Source organism: Silurus meridionalis, chromosome 1 (genome assembly GCF_014805685.1).
Source record: "Silurus meridionalis isolate SWU-2019-XX chromosome 1, ASM1480568v1, whole genome shotgun sequence".
NCBI classification, from domain to species: Eukaryota; Metazoa; Chordata; class Actinopteri; order Siluriformes; family Siluridae; genus Silurus; species Silurus meridionalis.
In genome coordinates, this window is record NC_060884.1 from 28,958,073 (window position 1) to 28,981,877 (window position 23,805).

At 37.2% G+C, this 23,805-nt stretch overlaps 1 protein-coding gene across 1 annotated transcript in view; it reads right to left on the reverse strand.

Annotated features, from left to right (window-relative positions):
• Positions 1-411: 411 nt before the first annotated feature.
• The window catches only part of brinp3a.2 (bone morphogenetic protein/retinoic acid inducible neural-specific 3a, tandem duplicate 2), a 76,103-nt gene continuing 52,709 nt past the window's right edge, over positions 412-23,805 (reverse strand). The window contains exons 4-8 of the mRNA XM_046859503.1: positions 22,843-23,033; positions 7,691-7,796; positions 5,642-5,878; positions 5,091-5,313; positions 412-2,454 (exon numbers count right to left, since the gene is read on the reverse strand). Coding sequence (XP_046715459.1) covers positions 1,338-2,454; positions 5,091-5,313; positions 5,642-5,878; positions 7,691-7,796; positions 22,843-23,033 — 1,874 coding nt within the window. The 3' untranslated portion in view covers positions 412-1,337. The remainder of the gene's footprint in view (positions 2,455-5,090; positions 5,314-5,641; positions 5,879-7,690; positions 7,797-22,842; positions 23,034-23,805) is intronic.

The window sequence follows — 23,805 nt, forward strand, 5'->3', positions numbered from 1 at the left end:
ATAAATATAAGGGTTGGTGCTTTCAGCCATGTAAAATAAATTAAATTAGTGAGGTCAGGTCGGATGGGGTCTTCTCAGTGTTTCAGTACATTCCAAAAGGTCAGGGATCTCTGTAGGACACATGCGTTCTTCCAATCTAACCTTGACACAGGTTTGGACTTCTTAGTTCCACTGAAGGGAAATTTTAATTCTAAAGCATACAAACACATTCTATACAAATGTGTGCTTCCAACATCATGGCAACAGGGAACACATGGGTGTAATAGTCAGGTATTCACAATTCTTTTTGCCCATAACTATATTTACACATCACAAACACAAGGGGAACTCATGAAAATTTAGTAATAATAATAATAATAATAATAATAATAATAATAATAAAGAACTGTATTTGTGAATAGGACTGAAAAAATGTGCGGGTTTTTCTTTCAATTTTTGGGTTCACCGTCATCCTCCTGTCACAACTTATTCATATATTTAGAGAAAATGTAAAGCAGAAAAAATAAAAAAGGGGAAAAAGAGAAACACAAATACATAAATCTAATGGCACTGTAAAAGTAATAGTAAGAGTAACAACAGTAACAATAAAATAGAAATTTCAATCTACAAAACAATTATTTGGTTGGCGTGTGAGGGTGTGTGAGCGTGTGTGCGTGCAATGTTAATTAACATTTTAAATAAAATTGACACATCTGAGAAAGTTAGCGCCATGGCAGTGAGCGGCACTGTTCATTTGTCACAACACATGATCTGTAATGTTAATCTGACCTGCAGTTTCCCTTGTTAAATAAAATCTGATTATTTCAAACAAAAAGAAACAGTTTATCATAAAGAGTCATAGTGTAACTGTGTTAATGAATCCGGATGAATATTACAATTTAATCAAGCACTTATTTGATCTCATTTACATTGTCATTGTGTCATAGAAAAAAAAAAAAAGATGGACAGAATTTGCCAATTTTTTACTGAACAACTAAACCCAAAAAGGAGACTAGTAAATCATTAATAGTACATTAAGTTTTAATATCAATTTATCTACAAAACTTACTGACATCACTGTAGTCTGTTCAAGGAAAGTGCACTGTCACTGAAGCAAAAACAAAACAAAAAATACAAAAACATTGCAAATTTGCAGTCATATATAGCAAACGTCCCACCATATGATTTCGTTAGTGTTCCATATAAGAAAACGAACTCGGGTGGTTTGAGCACACTTATTTAAGAGTGAATGTGGAAAGATATACAGTATTTGATTCAATAATGAAGTGATTTATTTTATCCATACAGAGTCCCCTCTCTGTGTGTAAACATATTCAAAATGTCTGACCTCTTAGTTGTTAGCTACAAAGTTTCGATGTCTCGTAATCGAGAGGGTTAGGGAGACGGGTGCTGAACGCCTGGAGAGAAGAATGGATGCGCATCACTTCGTTGACTGTGAGTTTAAGGCGATGACGCAGTAAGCAGGAGAACAGGTCCAGAGGCTGCTGGCCTGGTGGAGACAATCGGTTAACGCGGTCCCGGATCTCCAGCAGCTGCATCAGGGCAGAATCTTGTGAGCCCTGTGTATACGGATAGTCTAGCTGCAGGATCAAGTCTCGAATTGCCTCTGGGTTGAAGTGCATACTGTAACCAAAAACTTGTATGCTGTTGATTTTCATGTAGCCCAAGTTTCTGGAAGGGTCCGTCATTTCCACTGGTTCCAAGTAAACACTTTCATTGGCAGTCGGACCTGACGTTTTAATGTGGCTCCTCAGATAAATGTGAATTGTCTCAAAGAAGGTCTTCCACTTGTTGCCCAGAGTCAAGGTCCAGTTAAAACACTCAAGCGGAAGGTCCAGTTTAGTGGCCTGCCAATTTGGGAATTTGTTCTCATTTACAGGGATTAACCAACTCTCTGAGTGGCTCCCACCAAATGGGTTGATGAAAAGAGTAAGCGCAGGTTCCAGGGTGCTGTTCTTAGTAAGGCAAATCTGGAGCGAGATCCCCAACAGCATGTGCACCAGGTTGGATTTGTACTTGTTGCTCTTTAGTGTGAGCAGCATTCTCTTTCTCCATGAAGGGTCGAACCAGCTGTTTAGGCGCATATCATTGCTAATGAAGATAGCGTGGACCTCTAGGCGACGGTCAGCCCTTTGCAGGAGGTAACGCAACTCTAGGTCTTGCAAGTCAGTCTCAAACCCAAAGTAGTTGTCGGTAGAGTCAGCCACCATAGGCCGACAGGCTCCTTGACTGAGCATGTAGCCAGCATTGCAGCTACCGCAGCGAGTGTAGTTGTCGCTAGCACAAGATGCACAAGCCAAACCCTCTCCTACAGAGCATGGAGTGGGTGCCTGGCATGAGTATTGGTCATATGCGCAAATGCAGGTGTGCAGCTCCTCTGAGAAAACGCCCAGCTGGTTGTTCTCTGAGCAGTAGAGTAATGACTGAAAGTAGTTCAGCCAGTATGACCGTGGCCTACATTGGAAATAGACAAAGTAAGGATTTAATAACGTGTTCAAAGTGGAGCTCTAGACCATAAGTGCGGCTTAATGCATAAGCTAGTTATGGCACTATGTTTAATAATCGCAAAATCACCTTGGGGAGGAAAAACTAAATATCCTCTAGAGCACATAATTTGAAAAAAAAGAACAAAAAACTGCTACACCTTAATGCATATTGTTCAGAATTTGCCAGGCTCTCTGAACTATATTCATTGTTGGCACTAATAGCCACCAAAGCAACCAAGAAATGGACCAAAATGTAGCAAGCTTGTTTCTAAGATGAAATCATTCATCTGCTCCACATGATTCCCAAGCAGCATTTCTCTACACAGTCCATGGGGATTTCAATCTGAAATGTAGGCCACTTGGGTGAAGCAGCAATAATTTCAGTTCAAATTGGCTGGAGAACTCCCTCTACTAATAAAGGTATGACTGAGAGTAGAGTCTTCCCGTACACTCTGTAGATCATGACCACTAATCTGGATCATAGAAGGCACTACTTCCAGGATACACCATATTTCTTAGCACCTGTCTCCTTTTTTATGCTAATAGATTAATAATAACACTAAAATGCATTATTTAATATATTACCTAGACAATGTGCTTGCATGATAGCATAGAAACTAGGTATCGTCCTGTATATTGCTATATAATATGCGGATATCGACTTGCTATTCCAGAATTGAATTACAATAGTTATTGTAAAATGCAAATACAGTAACTAGACCCCTGACTAATTGCAAACATGGCATTGACATTTTATTCTGTTTCTTCTTCTATTTTTACCTAATTATTGTATAGTTACATTAAAAAAAAAAAAAAATATCTTGTTAAATTATTGTACCCCATTTGCCAGGTAACACCACTGAAAGGAACTGCCTTACAAGGACTTTTCCACCTAATTTTGCTTCATAACATTTAAATTGACATTTATGGATTTTGGCAATGTTTTTATATCTGTATAGTTCAGCTTACAATGATCTTTATACAACTGAGTAGTTAAGAGGTAAGAGCCTTGCTCAAGGGCCAAGCTATGGAAAATTGGGGAGGGGAGGTGTCATCTTAGTGGTTAAGGCATTGGACTTTGGCTCTGAAGGTCATGAGTTAAACTCCACACAAAGCTGGTACTCCTGGGCCCCTGAGCAAGGCCCTTAACCCCATAGTTGCTCAGTTGTATGAATGAGATAAATGTAAGTTGCTCTGGATAAGGTCATCTACCAAATGCCATAAATGCAAATGTACATTGGTGGCATTTGGATTTGAACTCATGATCTTCTGATCAGATGTTTAACCAACGAAACACGAACCAAATCATTTCCCTATTAAAGTCTGTATCACATTTTTCTAAGAAAAATCTGTGTGAAAAAAAAGAGTTTTGTGTGTGCAAAACTGCCACATATGTACCCCAAATAAAGTTGTTATTGTAGCAAAAGGTGGCTCAACTAAATATTAATACATAGGGTTTGACTACTTATGCAAGCAAGATATTGCTTTTTATTATTATTATTATTATTATTATTATTATTATTATTATTATTATTATTATTATTATTATTTTAAAATATCACCTAAATAACTGATTTTGAGTTTTAGAGTTTTAAAATAAAATGCTGAATGAACAGATTGGAATTGTATTTCACAATTTTTAATTCAGTAATGAGATAATAAGGCAGGGGTCTGAATAGTTTTGCACGGTCTGGTGAAATCATACCTTTGTTTGAGGTTGTTTGAGCTTGGTTACGGTTAATCAAGTTCATGTTCTTGATACTAACTTATATTGTTATTGAAGATAACAGTATCAATAACGAAAACACAATGATTACAAAATCATGGAACATAATTCGGATCTGTCATTGTTTCCCCATACATAATAGTGCCAATGAAAGCAGTGTGTGTGAGAGCATGTGTATACACTGCTAAATCCACTAGCTTAATCCATTGAAAACACATTAGCTAGCTATGTTAGTTTTTAGAATCAAGTAGAGTTGCAATGAAGAGAAGAACGGATTTTGGTCCACTTCGGAAAAGTGCTTCTGTCTACAGACACACCCCATCCCCCACCCCCGTTAGCATTGATGTAGCATAGCTGTGTCTGTGAGCTGCTAGCAAAGAGTTCCTAATGCTAATGCTAAAATCTTTTTTTTTTTTTTTTTTTTAGTTTGAGCTTTACTTATTCAGTATTGTGTTTTACGTTTGTCTTATTGTGTCCACTGGATTTGCCTTTCTGTTTTATGTAATATCCTTAATGTTTTTTAAGTCACACAAAATTTCTTTCTTCATCATTCCTGGATTGTTTTTTTTTTTTTTTTTTTACTATTTATAGGTTGCTTTTTCTAACCTACTGTAGATTTGCACTGCATTTGACCTTGATGTTTACTTTGCTGTCTGCTTAATCTTACTCATTTACACTGCAAATTTTTAAAACAAATTGATTCATTACACCTGAAAATGTTAATTTCATTAAGCTGTCAAGCAAATCAAAAACTTTTGTTAGCATTAAAAAGTTTGCTCGACTGATAGTCACGATGCCATCATTGTTCATGAATAAAATAAAATAAATATTATGATTTAGCCAACTCCATTAGAAGATAACAAGGTGGTTGCGCTCACCGTTCACGTGGTAGGTTGATAAGGGGCTGCTTTTGACACCTCTTACTCAGACTGAAGAGCTTGTACACGACTCGCTGGGCCCTCCTATACAGACCCTTCATGCTGCTCTCTAGCAGCTCATAGCGTCTTTGAAACAAGCCATCCAGCAACCATATGTGGTGGATTGCAGAGGTGTTGAGGTAGAAGTTCTGAGGCAGTCTCACTAGGAATGTCTTGAACTCATCTGGTGGAGGAATGCGAAAAAATAACACATTCTCGAAGGAAAGCCTAGTGTGGTGAACTAAACTACCAACACATTATCAATGGCGACACTCCCCGCATTTTATTTTTGCTGATGGAGCAGAACATTGAATGTCTTTGATATCACTCAGAGAAGGACACATTTATGACAGTAAATACAACTACTTCTGTCTGGCACTTCCCACACTTTCCTCTGTAAAAATAACTGCCCTTAAAAGTGTTTCAGAAAAGAAAAAAAAAAAAAAAAAACAGCAAAACTTATGTGAATTTTTATCTACTGCATTTTTTCTATATTCACACAAAGTAAATACCTGATTCCTTAAATTCTTTGTAAAGGTATTCCCATGATTCAGAGATTCGAAGAAGGCTCTCTTGCATCGCTTGAATATCCATGTAGGGACAATTACATTCTGGAAACTTTGGGTCACACTTGCACCAGCAGTCGTTGTCATGGCACACAAAGTCACCTTCTCCATTGCAAGCAATGTAACCCAGAGCTGCCTGGACAAAGGTATGTCTGAGGTAGTCTGGCAGAATGACCTGCAAACCTTTAATTAAAGAAAGGGACATTTAAGAGGCAATTCTCTGTTAACACTGTGTAAAAAAACAACAATAAATGTATACAATAGATACAGTATGTGATGAATTTCAGGCACAATATATAAAATGCATCAGTAGAGGAACATATTAGGCTAGATCATTATTTATATAACTTATAGAGTTTAATAAAGTATAAGTAGAAAAATAAATAAATAAATAAATTAGTTAAATGCATTGGACGCCACACTGTTACTTTCAGACTTTAACATTTCTGTGCTCATGGTAAATGAAATGTCCCATTGTAAACCCCATAAGCAGCAAACCAAGCAATTTTGCATGGATGCTTCTGGAAAGCTTTGCGCTTGACTATCTGGTTCCTTTCAGACCAAGCAATTCTACAATGAATGGGGTAAGTCTGAGAAGAGATTGTAGACTGTTTTCTGCTGTGTTGCTGCTCTTTTCATGCATTCACAAAAAGGAAAGTCTTTAGACAGCACACCATATCCGTGTGTATTTATACAAGCCCTAGAAGTCAAGGTGGCCATAATTCACCATGATCACCCTTTTCACAAGTAAAAGGTGAGATCCCATCGAGCCCACCCATGAAGAACCTAGGGCAAAAAACAGGATCTCTATGGTTTAGAACATATAAATATATTAAGGAAGTGGTAGCTTCCATGTTATAAAAGTCTTCCTTTGTTCTAAAAGTATCTCAGCAGTTAAGATTTGGGGTTACTGATTGGAAGGTCTGGGGTTCAAGTGCCAGTATTGCCAAGCTGACACTTTTAGGACCCCTAAACAAGGCTTTTAACCATCTGTGCTCCAGTGACACTGTATCATGGCTGATCGTGTACTCTGACTCCAGCTTCCTAACATTAATTTGATATGCAAAGAAAGATTTTTACAAGTAAAAACCCCCTTTAAATGACCACTACAGATCAGGTGGTCTGGATGACAAAGTAATAGCCGGTTTAGGGCAAAAAGTCTTGTCAGTATCAAATCCAATTAAGTTTAATGCCTTAAGCCAAAAGTTTTGTTTCATACATTTGATTCCACAGTGTGGATCTAAAATTGTCACATAAGTGTGGGCAACTATTTGGGAATGGTAGAACTTGTTTAGAACCCCTTTACCATTAATTGTGGAGCAGTGAAGTGGTAAAGTTAAGTGGTGCGCAACCATCGTTCACTGTAGAACCTTTTATGGTGTTCGTGTAAGTACACATCAAGGGAACATAATTATCATTTAGAACATCAGGATTGAGAATGAATTGAGAAAAATTAGGTCTCCAGGTGTTTATTTGAATGGCCTGCACACCAGAGAATGTTGTGTCTGTTGAAACTGCCCTTGTGAGAAGCCCTGACCGCTCTAGGGCACGCATCATTGCTATTTAAGCGTAAAAGTAAGAAATTACACACCCATGTTGCAGACACAATCATGACATCCTAACTGGTAATGATGCTGAAATTCCCATTCCTCACACTATCACCATTCTTATAAATGGTTTCACAGCAAACGATCGTTGCGCACCATTTGACCATAATAACTAATGGCAAGGGGTTCTAAACGAGGTCGCACTGGTTCCAAACAATAGCCGAAGCCCCAGGGTTGCCCACTCCTAGTTTCAAAATTTCTCGTTTTCCTGCACCGCCCTTTTAAACTAAGCAACTTTGGAATCCCATCCAGTATGTATTCCTGTCTCATACTCAGTATTCAAGGAATGGGTTCCAGAACCGAGACCCTGAGCAGAATAAGGCAGGTTACTAAAGATAAATGAATAAGTGAGTAGTGTATTAACAGGACAACAAACAACATCGAGTACCTTGTAATTGGACTTTGTTTTCCGGACTCTGAACTAAAACCGAACTAACAGAATCAAGGTTGTCATAGTTACTGCATCCAAGAGGGCCAGTCCTTGTTTCAGTTACCTGTTCAACAAAAGACAGACCATGGAATAATAAAAAAAAACAACAACAACTAAACAATGCAGTTAAATAAGCAAGACAGATACAGTGTTGCAGACAATATTTAACATTCAAAATCAGTCAAATAAAATGTAGATCTCCCATTTTTATCTCTTTTAAACACTAAATCTTTGCTAGGTAACCTATTTAATATATTCTGTGTGCTAGGAGAAAACAAATGAGGGGTTTTTTTGAGTACCAAGACCAATTCCCCGTCGAGACTTTTCTATTTTCCGAGTTTAGTCATTTCCTTTTTGAGTGTTTCCACTTGTTGCAGCGTTTTATTTTCTTAAAATGTGTCCTTAAAAATTCTCTTGCATAAATAAAATATTTTACATGTTATGGAACTGTCCTCTGAAAGATAATCAAATCCAATTTTATTGAATCATTGCTGAAAGGGATTCTTACATACTGCAGCATCTTATTTCATCATCTACTCTTCAACCTCAAGGGATGTTGTTGCTTTCTTGTGTGACATTTTTTGACATGCATATAAATCTGGCTAATTATTATTATTTTTTTCTTTCTGCAAAACCATTTCTCATTTTGAATTGCTATGTCAGAGATTCCCCTCTCGCTCTGTTCGTGGCATTGTGTGTCTCGAGCTCACATCGCTACACACTTCCACATTTTAGTTCCTGCAATGTCTTTACCCCTGACTTGTCATTTGCACCATGTGACGTGTGTTCATTTAGGTAATTCTTGGTACCTGTCTTATCATTGGTTCTTCTGTACAGACTAGATTCTCTTACTTACAGATGTATTCACTTCCTTGTTTAGTATGTGTGCTTAAATACCTCTTTGTGTCTTTTTACATTAGATCGGATCAGATTTCAATTTTTTTTGTCACTGCACACGTTATGGTAAAATGAAATACAGTTAACGTCTACCTACAACTGTATTGGTAGCAGTGTAAAATATTTACACATGTACAGGTTGGTATGGCTATGATATATGATAGATATGAATAAATAATGATAAATAAATGAATAATATAATACGAATAATATGAATAAAAATAAACAGTACATGGAAAAGCGGTTAATATACAATGAGTACAACGGATAGTGCAATATAGACGGTACACTGTTTATGAAAAACAGTCTGCTACACAGACTCAGGACTACAGTTTGCTTCTGATCACCATCACTGCACCTCAACATCATATATCTGCAATAAATGGACATTCGGTGCAACCCAGATGAGGATGGGTTCCCTCTTGAGTCTGGTTCCTCTTAAGGTTTCTTCCTTATGCAATCTCGGGAAGTTTTTCCTTCACCACAGTCGCCACCGGCTCGCTCATCACGGACAAACTTAGAATTATACACAATCTTATTAAATTGTTTTTTTTAACACATTATCTGTGTAAAGCTGCTTTGAGCCAATGTTCATTGTTAAAAGCGCAATACAAATAAAAATGAATTGAATTGAATTGAAAAGGTTATATACATACTGTAATAGTACAGTATATATGAAGTTTATTATAAACAGTGCAACCTAGAGTAATGTTATGCAGTTTATTGTATTCAGTTAAGTGTGTATGTCTGGATTGTGGGTGGGGTGGGCGTGGTAGTAAGGGATAAAGGGTGGGTGGTGCTAACAGGGTACAGAGTTCAGCATTGAAACAGCTGTAGGGGGAAAAAGCTGTTTATGAATCTGCCTGTCTTGGTCCGGAGGCTTTTGTAGCGCCTCCCAGAGTGCAGGAGGGCAAACAGTCTATGGGCAGGGGAAGAGAAGCCATGCTTTCCTGAGACAATATTTCCTGTAAATGTTTGTTTGTTGCACAGCAACTTGCTCAGTTTGAGTTATTTTGTTCCATGTTTCATAGTTTTTTTTTTTTGATCACGGTTTGATTACTTGTTTCTCGTCCTTGTCTTGTTTTTACAGTGTAATTTGCTGACCACCTAAATTTTGCATGTTTTACATTTTAGATTTTGGACTTTATTTTGAATTTATTTGTGTAACATAACATTTCAAGTTCAACTTGCATCTTTTTGTTTTATTTTATAATACATTTTCTACTTTAGTTTAAACCTATTTTGGAGATATGTCTATGTTTTCCATTATTTATAAGCTATTACCTGCTTATCATGATGCAGAATTAGCCCTAACTTCATCCTCAAAGTGCAGCAACACAGCAGCTTTTCTTTTCACACTTAGCTCGAACAGTTCAGCTTCCACTTTCACTCTAATACCGTCAACAGCATCAAGCTCCTCACCTTGGAGATCAAAATGCTTACCTTTATAGCATTTGGCAGACTTACAGAAGTGAAAGGACATTACATTTATAGAACTGAGCAGTTTAGGGTGATGTACACAGCAGGAGCAGCTCAGTAGTGCTGAGATTTAAACTCACGACCTTCCAGTGTTTTAGTCAATGAGTTAAACTGGAGACTGTATGTTAAATTCCCAGGATATTGGGCATCAACAACCACAAATAAGGTCAAAGAGGTCAAACTTTTTACATTTGATATGAACATGAGCTGACGCTCTTGATCTGTTTCTGCATTCGGCTCCTGCCACATGATTGGCTGAATAAATAACTGAATCGGTTCAAGGCAATGTCAGGTCTGGCTATTTGTAACTGATGGCTTGATGACTGTTGTTGGGAAAAATACAAGTCCTGACATCATGTGTACTGCTATTGATAAAGAAATACCATTTAAAGAAGAGAGCTCCAGAAACATGTATTTCCCCGGTGAAATTCTCAGCTCACTTCTTGGCCCAGATTTGATGGAGCTCCTGAACTGACAGCTGCTTGTGAAGAGTCATGCATTCTGCTGTGCACCCAATTCACTGTAGACTCGACTTTAAGTAGGAGGAGGTTGAGCTAAAACCAGATATTGATGAGGTTCAGATGCTCTCAAAAATGGCTCTTTAGAGCTGAGGGAAAAGCTGGTTGACAATTTTTTTTTTTTTAATCTGTTTTTTGTTTGTTTGTTTGTTTGTTTTATTATAGTGGTTAAATACTTTCAATCTAAAATCTTTAAAGATTTTGGTTTCCAGAATTTGAATTATTCTGGCTTTCTCATTACTTGGTTGCTGATTTTGATCTGCTCTGTTTGGCTTTATATATATATATATATATATATATATATATATATATATATATATATATATATATATATATATATATATATATATATGCAATGTAATATGATGAAAGGGAAAAATATGATGCTATGCAATTCAATATATTTTTACTGAATCAATTTAATTGGTGTCAATTTAACCAATATAATAAACAAATGTTTTGCCTTAATTTTATTTATTCTATTTTGATGAAGTATTATTCAATGTTATTTTATATATTGTTTACCCAGCAGGGGTATAGGTGTATATATATATATATATATATATATATACATATATATTGCTTTTGCAATGCTATTGCCATTGACGCAAAGACTTTCTCCGCTTCTACAATGAAACATTCATTATGGATTTTGGATTCCAGTGTGGTCTCAGGATGTTTTATGTATTGACTTGGATTTGTCTTTGACTTACTGGAATTTGTACTTGGACTTGGTTTCTGTCTTGGGCATTGGTTTGGAGCCTTGGTCTTAATTGAGCATTTAACAAGAACTAATTCTATCCACTGGTGCAATGTACAGTGACGCCAACTAGGATTGATTAAATTGAAGTAAGCAATTGATGGATTTTAGGATTGATTTTTACCCTGTCTTGATTCCAATTAGACACTCTATGTGCCTTTATGACACTTAGTCTTGATTATAGCTCTACTACTGTAAGTAAATAGTTAACCTTCACAATGGACCTTTCTTAAAAAAAAAGGTTTTGCTGCTAAGAGAAGGAAAAAGGTTTGCTATCATTTAAAGTAAGCAGGAATGCATGTAACTGATTTTCATTTTCCTCAGAGCAGTATCAGTTTGGTGATTTCTTTTTGATTTAGCCTGTCAGGTCATGACATTTCCAGGCTGACACGAAGACAAGGTAAGACATGGCTGCCAGTCAATCATAATCTTACAGACAGAGTGGCACAGGCTCACTTTCACCTGCTAAACATCACCATTCTGTTTCTAGAGATGACACTTTCCGTCTTGTATACCAAGCATGAAACTAGAGTACAGCTGCATACTTCACATAGAGATAAATTAAGGATCAGATGCTATCACTTTATATAAAGCCCATATGCATAAATCATTCTAACTGTGCTTTAAATTCTTAGTTGCCACATTATAAAATGCTATGAATCATTACCAAACTCTCAATGTCTCATCAAACTTGTTTAATGAGCAATGAATAATAAAATGTTGTTATTTATTTACATTACTTAATTTAAATGTCAGTATTTATTGTCATGCAGCAGGCACAGATGCAGTCACTAAAAGTGTTGAAATAATGGTTGGTCTGAAAACAAAACAGAAACTAAATATGGGATAGTTGTCAGAAAATCAAACGTCTAGAGTTCATTAGCAGACAAAATAATATCTGAAGCTCAAAACTGAACAGCAGTAGACAAGTGGGATAAACAAAACATCAACATTGTGACCAAGACTAGGCACACCATTAGCACACTCAATGAAGAAAAAAAACGTATACATGTATAGATGTAGCATTGCTAGTTTAGTTGGTAGAACATAAAATAATACATTTTAAGGTTGAAGGTTTGGTCCCGTGTTAGGTGCTTATAATGATGTTGATAGCAGAAGATGCTGACAAAGGCAACACCAATGTTGACTGCATAGAAGAAAGGTCTAGCAATCTTCTGTATCTTGCTACAAAAACTCTATTAATAATCACACTAATACCAGATATCCACAGATTTGCCAACAGAAGACACTAACTATGGAACATATAATAGACATATTAGAACCTGGGTGAATGTGACCTTGCCTTGAGGTCACGACACTCTTTGTTAGCTGCAATGTAGACTGGGAACTGGAGTTTGAGGCAGCCATGTTTGCAGTTTGAGGTTCCTCGCCAGTTCTAGTACAGAGCTGACATAATTCAACATTTAATACTAATAATTATATTTTTATTACTAGAACGTTTTTGAGTGTAAAAATGTATACGAAATATATGACTAATTCGCAAAGCATTACAAGCACAGTTCTAGTGATTTATGAATATGTGCTTCATATTTAGAGCTACTGATCAATTTCCACTGCACAAGTGCACACATAGCAAAAAATACTAAAAGGTTTGTGAGAGAGAGGAAAGACAAAATCTAATAAGATGGATATCTACATTTATCATTACGAAGATGCATGATGAGTAAAAGAAAAGCACAATGCTAGGCAATACGGGCCAAACTTTGTTAAAAAAATATGCCTAATCGCAGATTACATACAACCTGAGCCTGTGTCTGTTGTTTTCCTATAACACGTGGTACAAACAGCTTGTACCTCACATAACGCAGTTGGCTTTGGATTAAATGAGTTTTCAAAGATATGCATTAAACAAATTAAATCTGTAATTCTAATAAATTACTTTATAAATAGGAACAGATGCTGCAGTTATGCTGCCTGCTAATGGGAAAAATTGATTTTTTTTTTTTTTTGGTACAAACACAAAAAATAGTATATCATACAATTTATTTCTTTTATATCCAGTATGTATCGCTTTATTAGGAATGCATGTACACCTGGACATTTAAGTGAGCCATAATCCTGTGGCATCAGTGCAATACATAAAAAATTATGAGCATGAATTACAAAACTGTACCTGTGTGACATGACTGTTGGTAACAAACAGGCTGGTTAAAATATTATAAAAAGATCGATGTCCTGGAATGTACATATACAACAGAATGGTGTAAAAAAGAAAAAAAAGAACAAGGAACGGTACAAAGAAACATCAAATAAGCAACAATTCTGCTGGTAAAAATGTCATGCCTTGTCTTTAGTTACTTAAACAACGACTCTTCAAAGCCATGGTGAACCGAAAAGCATCCTAGAAAGCACAACGAGCCAAATCTTGTGGCAGATCCGCTTTAACATCTACTGACCACATCAGGAAAACAGAAACTTAAGCCTACAGTCAGTACAGATTTTCTCAAACTAGCCAGCAGAAAATAACACAGTCCAGTTAGATTTAACAGGTTTAACCTCTTGGTGAGCTTGCCTTTAATACTGCACCCATTTACTTACAGTCCCATTAGAAGCCAAGAGCTTGCTCATTAATGCATCTTTACAATGCAAAATAAGAAATTCCAGTTTAAGAGAGAGAAGAAAGGCAGTGTGTCGAAAGCTGCTTTACAGTTTGCCGTATTAAAGTCTGTGCACTCATAAAAGAGCAGGAGATCATTAGTGGCTCTAACAAGAGCCCACACATTGCTATACTGAGATTGGTCATGAGATAATAGATTAACAAGGCTTGAACAGGGCAGTTGGGCCAAATGAAGCTGGCAGATAAAGTGAATACATTATAAATAGTATAAAGACAAAGTCTTAATTAGTGAATGTGTGGTGAATGAATGATTTCACATAGCAGTGATATACAGAGACGGTTCTGCAGCCAAGTTTAGTTCTCTTCTTAAAACCCTTTGAAGACATCAAGTTCTTATTACAATTTACTTAAAACCAGAAGAAAGTTATTAAAGAATAAAAATAATAAACTGTTGCCTGTTTGGATTCATTTCAAAATCGAAGAAGTTCATCTGCTGGTCACAGGGATAATTCCATTTAAGTCATCCAAGCATTCAATTAGTTGTTCTTGAGATATCTTGATATGGATAATAATGAGGAAAGGCTCAGATGGATAAACAGAAACAAAGGCAAGAAAAAAAAACAGGTCTTCTGCCAATAGATAGAGAAGGCTATTGTAAGTTTGATCCATAAAAAGTTAAGGATCTTTTCAGTGCGGTGGCTCATTAGCGACGATGGAAAATGAAAGAGACTGATTAGAAAAAGTGTTAAAAAGTTTTGGCTGTGTACTGGCCTGAGTGTGTTCCCGTGACACACAGAGATTCATACTTGTTCCCTCAGGAGTCTGGCCAGCTGGTGCTCGCTGAATAACCCGACGCCCCCATCGCCACTACCACCACCACCCCTCGCCCACTGCCTTCAAAGGCTTCTCTTTTTGTGGTGCCAGCATGGGTGAGGACCCGGAAGTGAGAATGATAGGGCTTGAATTTCCTGGCGTTGTGAACATAGACATGTGGTCTCTGCCAGCTGGACTGCATCCACCAGAGAATCGGGCTGGTGTCACTGTACCTGTTCCACTGTGCTAAAAAACTGCTTCAGCACCACTTATTCAACCAACTCTATTTCCCAGGTTCCTTAGAGTTGTCACAGTTGTCATAGTGGAAGTAAAATCCAGGGAAGGTGTGAAGTAATGGGAATAATTTGCTAGAAATAAATTTAGTGCAGAGTAAAGAGAAGAAACAAAAATAGAGCATAATAAAAGACAAAAAGAGAGTATAAAGGCTTAATTAGAAAGAGATTATAAGTGTCAGGGAAGACGGGAATACTTGAGATCAGTGTGGTCATCCAGTGGACCGTAAAATGGTTGCTGAGTAACCCTAGATTCTTCATTTAATCAACCCAAGAATAGAATAAAAATAGAACCAATTGGCATGTCAAGAACAATGGGCAATCATATGCATCCATGCGTTATTTAGAGCCATTAGATAATTACCAATCTAATAATAGTTTGAACGATAAAGTGTAACTGTGGTTACCCTCAGTCATGTTGTGCTTTGTGACAGTATCTTTATAAGTTAGTTTTACATCAGAATCAGATCAGAATCAGAATCAGGTTTATTGGCCAAGTGTGTTGACACACACAAAGAATTTGGTTCCAACTTTTAGTGATTCTCAAAGTACAGACATAAATAACACTATACATTTAGCTTGGACTATACAAGACAAAACAGACAAGACCAGACAAAAAACAAACTATACACAACAATACAGACAATGTGAGACAATACAAACAGTACAAGTATTAAACAGGGATACAGATTATATTACAGATCGGTAATGTACATTAAGTGTGAAAGTATAGTAGTGCAAATAAAAGTATTGTGCATCAGGTATGATAATTACATTACATTACTATTATTGAGCATCTAAGAACATCGAAGTGCTGTTTTTATTTATAAAAAGCTCAGTATGAAGATAAGAAACTCCAATATGGCATTTACGGTGATAAACTGACTACAGCCCATTGTGAGTCCATCTGAATGTACAGGTAAAATGATATATTTCAGTAGCCACCGAGGTTAGCCTTCATGGACAGATTTTCAGGGAGTCGGGTTAGATTTTGAAAAATGGTCAAACTTATGAACAAAATTGTGCCAGCCAGTCACAAAGCAGCTTGAGTCGTTCCACATTAGAAAGCAAGCTGTGCAGAACCATGCTGAAGCAATGCATCATGACTTTGTAAAGGCTTTTTTTTACATCACAAGTGCACTAAAAGGATTTGCTGCAAAATTGGTTGCAAAATTTCTCTTTTATATAATCCAAAGGGGGTATTCCTCACACGAGTTCCATTTAATTTAAAATTGACACAGCAGAACATTTGCTTCTGTCTGTCCTGAAATTCAGGCATGGGTCAAAGCTTAGTAAAAAACGATATGCATGTCAAAAGACCCCTGATTCCTTCTACTCCATTGATGGAGTTGCTAGACACTGTCACCCTTGCCGCTCTTATCACACTTTCCGTGCACAAATGCATGCCTTAATAAGAGCAAGAGCAATTGTAAGCAAGAAACAGACAGAAAAAAAAACTTTCACCAAGAGGGATCCGTTCTCCGAACTGCAATAAAAATGTCGAAGCGCAACAATTGCGGGTTGTCAAGGAAAGGAGCTTCTCCTTGTAATGAAATGAGGAGGCATAATGAAGGGGTGGCTCAGAATAGAAGCATCACCCTTCTTCTACAACTGCTCAAAAGTAAACAGAGCTTTGTGGTGGCTCTGGTTTGCTTTGCTTGGCAGTTTATTACGATTTAGTTGACTAAATATTGTCCTAGAAGGAACATATAAAAAAAAAAGGTAGATATTGGGTGTCATTCATCAATCGTTTAATAAAACTCCTGTTTAGTAAACATTTTGGTGAGACAGATTTTCTTACTAACTTCATTTCCCCACGTGCATATGTTGATAAATGCCAATCATTCCGAGATGGCCGTGCGATTTTCACAGTGCAGATGATTTGCATTAAAACACCATTAAAGCCAACACTCGCAGAGACTGACTCTGAACGTGTGCTAAATATACCAGCAATTACAGGACACTGGTTACCATAGTCACTGACTAATTCTTCTTTTTTTTTTTCTTAGGATGCTTTTTATGTTTTATTTGTCCTTGTGGTGAACAAAAAGGGGAGTCTTCTTTGCCTCTATTTGCCTTCATTTGACTTGAAATTTTAATTCAATGTTAACATTAGAGATGCCCCTTTTATGTGAATTTGCACAAACTAAGGCACCCTTGTGGAATTTTAAACAATTATCCAATCTAGCTGGATTTTCATGAATGCCATGATGCTTGTCCAAATGCTCTCTTAAATGATGTGTTGTGTAAATAAATGTGTTTGTAACCAGTTGTATACATTCCTAGACCAACCACTTGGTTAGTTGCAGTATGTATGTCATGGTGAAACAGATATAATTCAGTTAAATTCATTTCATTTTTATTAGCATACCACTTTTAACAATGGACATTGTCTCAAAGCCGCTCGCAGATAAAGTGGTAATAACAAAATGTATACGTTTGTTCCTTATTATTGTAAGTTTGTCCCTAAAGATTGAGTCAGTCACAACTGTGGCAAGAAAAAAACTCCCTGAGATGGCATGAGAAAGAAACCTTGAGAGGAACCAGACTAAAAAAGGAACCCATCCTCATCTGGGAGGCACTGGGTTGTTGAAGTCTGAAATAATGGGTGAATAAATGCAACCTGTGCCATTGCAGAAGACTGCTGACATTAATTATAGTTCAAATCCATCCTCAAAACTCCTGTGTTGCTCCGTATAAGCCTAATCAATTTAGTTTGGAATCAGATACTGGCTGTCAAAATGTTTGTGAAGCTTCTTCTCTGAAGTCTTATTGGAATGTTTTCAATGTTGAATTATCACTCTCTCTCTCTCTCTCTCTCTCTCTCTCTCTCTCTCTCTCTCTGTCTCTTTGTATTATTTTTGGGGTAAAACAGTAAGCTTTATACTGTAAAGTTACTCAATTCACATACAAAAAAGTTCCCCGAAGCATGTTGTTTTCAAAACTGTGGAAAAGGATGTTAGAGTAAAGTGTAAAAGGGTTTTCTGGCCACTGCACATATTAATTGCATTAACAGTTTAACAATAAAATAATTGCCCTCAATTAACCCACTGACATTGTTTCTGGTCTGAACTGAAAGGTCTATGATAGCATTTCATAGGCTAATGAAGTATAGGCCTTCAGATAATAAAATATTAGGCTTTTAAAGACAAGTCTTTATTAAGGCAAAATAAATGAAAGAATTCAAATCAAATTCCCAATTTAAGAAATAAACAAATTAAATAATGAATCAATCTTAGTTAAGTATGTGTATAAGTGAAAATACCAAAAATCAGTACGGCCAAAGACCATTACGTTTACATGGATGCATCGAAACTTTCATTATATTGGTGATTAATGTATTATAGGTAATGGCTATAGAACTGCAAAGACTGCTTAATATTCCAAACAACATGCATTAGAATGCAAGTGAACTCTTTTAATTTGCTGTAAACAACACTTTAGGAATAAGGATTCGATTAAACTTAATAATGAACTTTATGGATAAAACATTTTTGAGGAGCAAACTCGTGTTTATTGCTCCAACAAGTTTTCTTTTTTTTTATGTACATGTCAGAGATTATTGTCTGGGATATTTATATGAAATAAACTTTGTTTCTTTTATGCACTTGCATCTACCTGGCCTTGCTTCACATGCTTTCATGACAGAATACTTTACCTAAATCATGGATGCAGCTAGGAGGAACTTCATGACCACCATCCCCACATTTGACTCGGCCCATCTGTCTCAGTGGGAATTCATCTACACCCTGGCACTATTGACCAGGACTGTGAACTCTTTAAAAGGCTTTTTTTTGCAACAGAGACAAATTTATTTTGAGAGTCTGTGGGACCCAATGCCTGCTGAGAGCTCATGGTTCACTGAACAAGCCCACCAGTGAGCTGAACTCCAAGTCACCTTAGAAGCTAGAGGTTTCAACAAGGTGGCTGAATGAACCAGCAAACTATTAGAGGTGTTTGAAGGGCCAGACTCTGGGCTCAAACTGGGGGACAGTTTGGTGAGGATCTGCCTGGCTGACAAACCCACAGTAGAAGTCCATGCCAGAGGCTGACAGTGTGGCCTCTCCAGTCAGAAGTGCATTAAAGTTCTATAATGAAGATATCATTACAGGTGCTATCAAGAAGTCATCAAACCTGAGATCACAAGCTAATTTTCTCATTCGTGTTAATGCATGTTTATATGTTATTTTTATTCTTGTAAAGTCTCCACCCCGTCATTGGTTCCTTATTCTGATTCACTTCAGTACGGAGACAAACTAAACCTAATGATACGGTTGTTCCGAATGATTGGGTGGTTTCTTGAAATTATAGAGTAAAAAAGGGAGCTTTAAGGATGGATTGGACTGTAGTTAATGTCAACAGTCTGCTACACTGACTCAGGACTACAGTTTGCTTCTGATCACCATCACTGCACCCCGCAACATCCTATATCTGCAATAAATGGACATTTGGTGCAACCCAGATGAGGATGGGTTCCCTCTTGAGTCTGGTTCCTCTCAAGGTCTCTTCCTTATGCCATCTCTGGGAGTTTTTCCTAGCCACAGTCTCACCGGCTCCCTCATCAGGGACAAACTTACACTTATAAAAAGCATATTAATTTTTTATCACCACATTATCTGTGTAAAGCTGCTTTAAGATAATGTTCATTGTTAAAAGCGCTATACAAATAAAAATGAATTGAATTCATACACCTACAATAGTGATATTGCCTTGTCTTGTCCAAGCCTGGAGTCGGAAAACACTGTTCGAAAATCTGAGTTGCTGTTGTTATGAAAAGTTTATAAGTGATTCTGCACTTTTTGTAATACCCAAATAAATCCCACCCCAAGTATTGTTCGAGCTGCAGATTCAGATTCAACAGATACGACTGTTGAATGATTGCAGGACCTGAAGCTGCTGGTATGGTAGCTGTATCAGTAGTAACACTGCAGGCTAGGTTGGCTGCCTAGGAATAATAAGGAGCAATGAGATTTGGCTGAAGAGCTCACTTATATTGCTTATGCTTTTCCCTTTGCATGTATGATTCAAAAGCTTAAACAACCATAGAGCCTAGTTTGAAGCATTTTTATATATTTTTTTATAAAAACTACAGCAGGTTTCCAAATCATTTTATAGTACTGATTTAAACCGATACAAGAATGTATTCTTTTTTAAGGCCACTTGCTGTTAAATTTACATTTCCCCATTACATACTGTCCACCTCAGCACATCCTGCACCACTCTGGCAGCTCAAATCAGTTACCATAATAATGGTCAGCCAATTTAAAAAATGTTTCAGGCATTTTGAAAGTTTTTGGACGATTTCATAGAATTTTTCACATTATTTATGATATTTAAGCCTTTTTCATGGCATTAGATTTGCTAGATTAGATTTGAAAGCTTTTAAGACTTCTTAAAGACATGCAGGTACCCTGCTTTATTGTGTGCGATTAAATCAATAAATACAGCCATTTGGATTAGATCAGGGGTGGGCAATTAATTTTTACAAGGGGCCACATGAGAAACCTGAATTGTGTCAGAGGGCCACACCAACGATAATATTTTAGGGATGCACCAAAATGAAAATTCTTGGCCGAAATCAAAAACCAAAAATGAGGAAACCAAGGCCAAAACTGAAACACCGAAAGAAAAGATTGTCAATTATTAGAACCATTGCATTTATGGCTATGAGTGTGTACTAACCTCACTAAAATCAATGCATTGCAATTCAAAGAATAAATCAATTATAAAAGTGTTTTATTTATTATTATAAATTATTGTTATTTATTTGTTACCATTTATAGTATTGACAGACAGACAGCTGTCAATTATTATTAGCAGCGGTCTGCTAAACGAAAATAATTGACCGCTGAACGTTTGGAAGCCAATTCAAGTGAATGGAACGTTCTAATCTACAGCATTAAGAAGAGCCGTGTAATAAATAATATTATATTATAATTATTATTATTTTCGGGATCCACAGGGAATGTTTCAAAGATCAATCTGTCGATCCACTGGCGACCACTGATCTAAAGCAATGAATTCCATCATTTTTTGTGTTATGCCTTTTGCCTTGGCACCATCACTGGAAAACTTTTTTGCCTTTTCAAAAACGTCCGCTACAGACGGAGTGCGCATGCTCGGATTGACTTTACTTTTCTGCGCCGCGTTCTTCTCATATTTAGAATGGCAATCGGGATGTTTGGATTTCAGGTGATAAATTAAACCCGACGTGGAGAAACTCTTTGCAGTGAAATTTTGCTAATTTCAGCATTGCATGTTTTGCAAATCGCTATCTGTGGGTCTTTCTCCGAAATATTGAAATAAGTCCACACCGCAGACATGTTGGCTCTTATCCAGATAACCGTGTGCTGGCTGTGCTTTTTTATTGCGTCATTACAATTGTGTTTCTGCCGTGTTGTCTCGGTGATTTAGGTATTTCGGGCGAAAATTTTCGGTGGCTGAATTTTCGGTGCATCCCTATAATTTATGATTGGCCTCACATGGGCCGGACAGAGACGTACAAAAGGCCGGATGTGGCCCGCGGGCCGTAGTTTGCCCAGGTCTGAATTAGATAGAAGTAATCTAAAAAAAACAAACAAACATGAAAATCCGTGAAAAAAAAAATGAATGCAAAGAATTGATACAAAGAACTCTAAATATCCTTCTAATTTCATATTATAGGTAAAAGCAAAATAACCCTGGTTTTGGCTATAATGAATAATGTTATGACAGAAAAAACAGGAGGTGGAGCTGGAGGTAGCAGATCTGAAGATGTTGAGATTTTCATTGGGAGTGATGAGGATGGACAGAATTAGAAACGAGTTTATTAGAAGGACAGCACATGTAGCAGGTTTTGGGGACAAAGTGAGATTGAGATGGTTTGGACATGTGCAGAGGGACATGGGGTATATCAGTAGGAGAATGCTGAGGATGGAGCTACCAGGAAGAAGAAAAAGAGGAAGGATTATGGATGTGGTGAGGGAAGACATGCAGGTAGTTGGTGTAAAAGAGGCAGATGTGGAGGACATGGTAGTATGGAGACGGATGATCCGATGGGGCGACCCCTAATGGGAGCAGCCGAAAGAAGAAAAAGAAGAAGAAGAAGATATAGGTGGACGATTTCATTTCCTGGAGCCACTACAGCCTACAAACATGGATGACATGGACTCAAATTCCCAACACCTGCCTACATTTGCACTTTCCCTTTTACTGATTGAGCACAGGTACTCTTTAGACACACACACACACACACACACACACACACACACTAGTACTAAAGAGACTCATTCACATACTTATCGAGAAGTTTAATGCTGACTTACACTTGAGTTAGCTGACTTATCAAGCTTTTGTTATATTGTGTTGGTACTTTTTACCAGAATCTGTCACTGTTTTTGATTTTGCCCTTCAAGAATTGTTTTTTTATTGTGATCCATGTGAAACTGATTTGAATGTATTCTGCCTGCTTATTAAAAATGTTTGACTGCATTAGCATCACCTTCACTCACAAGGAGTTTTAAACTTAGTTGGAAAATAAAAGCTTTAGCATAGGAGTCTTCTGTTATTAAACTTATCTTAGAGAAATCTAAAGAATAAAAGATTTTACCGTAGGCTCCCCGCATAAGATTATATGTGTCTCACAACATGATACCCCAGAGACAACCCTATTGTGTAAAAAAAGAAAAAGAATAATAAATAAATCCTCATATTGTGATACTACAAGTGTTGGTTTGGCATGAGCGCGTAGGAGAAATATAGCATCTCACCCCGAGATATGACTAATGACCCACCTTGATGGCAGTGGAGGCGATCTGGAGGTGGTGCAGTTTGCGCAGTGTGCTCTCTCTGTCTATGAAGTAGGAAGCAGCCAGCTGGTGGAGTGCCTCCAGAGTCACAGCTGTAATGTTGTTCGTGTAGTCGCTCACTTCTGCTTTCCTGCTAAGCTTCCTCTTGTCTACAAATATGGTAAGAGCCTCTTCACCTGCGGAAAAAAATAAAGTAAAATAATCAGTATTATCCTATACTTGAGAATACTTCTATAGTGGAAATAAGTTTTATTTGTGAAAATAAATATTATAAAAGAAAAAGATTTTCCGCATATGTTTGGGCTCATAGACAGTATATTTATCCGTGTTTGTAATTTAGAAGTGTCCTATGAATTGAAGGATAATTTGGGTGAAGTATTTTGTCTTTCAGCACACTTAGACTGTTTTCGTGAGACTCAACAAATTAGGCTATACATTGGAAATAGAGGCGTATTACACCACTGCACTGTTAAGTTCTTAATTCTGATTGCTGATGGATTTTCTATAAGAGCACTTCTGAAAATAATTCTAGTTGTAAGTCCTGTATCGATGCCTTATACTACATGATCATTTCTAATGATACTACACAAAAGTTTGTTTTGGTGGAATCGGTAATATTGTGATGTTTTCTGTAATGAGGCGTGAAAAAAAATCAGCCCTTTTCAATGCATCCAAGGTGAACTGTAACTTTTCTCTTCAGTAACAAAACTTTCTTTCGGCTTCTCCTGTTCGGCTTCTCCCCACAGCGGACCATCCGCATGTTTGATTTGGTACATGTTTTTACGCTGGATGCCCTTCCTAACGCAACCCTCCCCATTTATCCGGGCTTGGGACCGGCACTAAGGCTTGTGCAACCCTAATGGCTGGGGTTGGTTCCCTGACCGGGGATCGACCCCGGGCCACAGTGGTGAGAGCGCCGCATCCTAACCACTAGACCACCAGGGAACC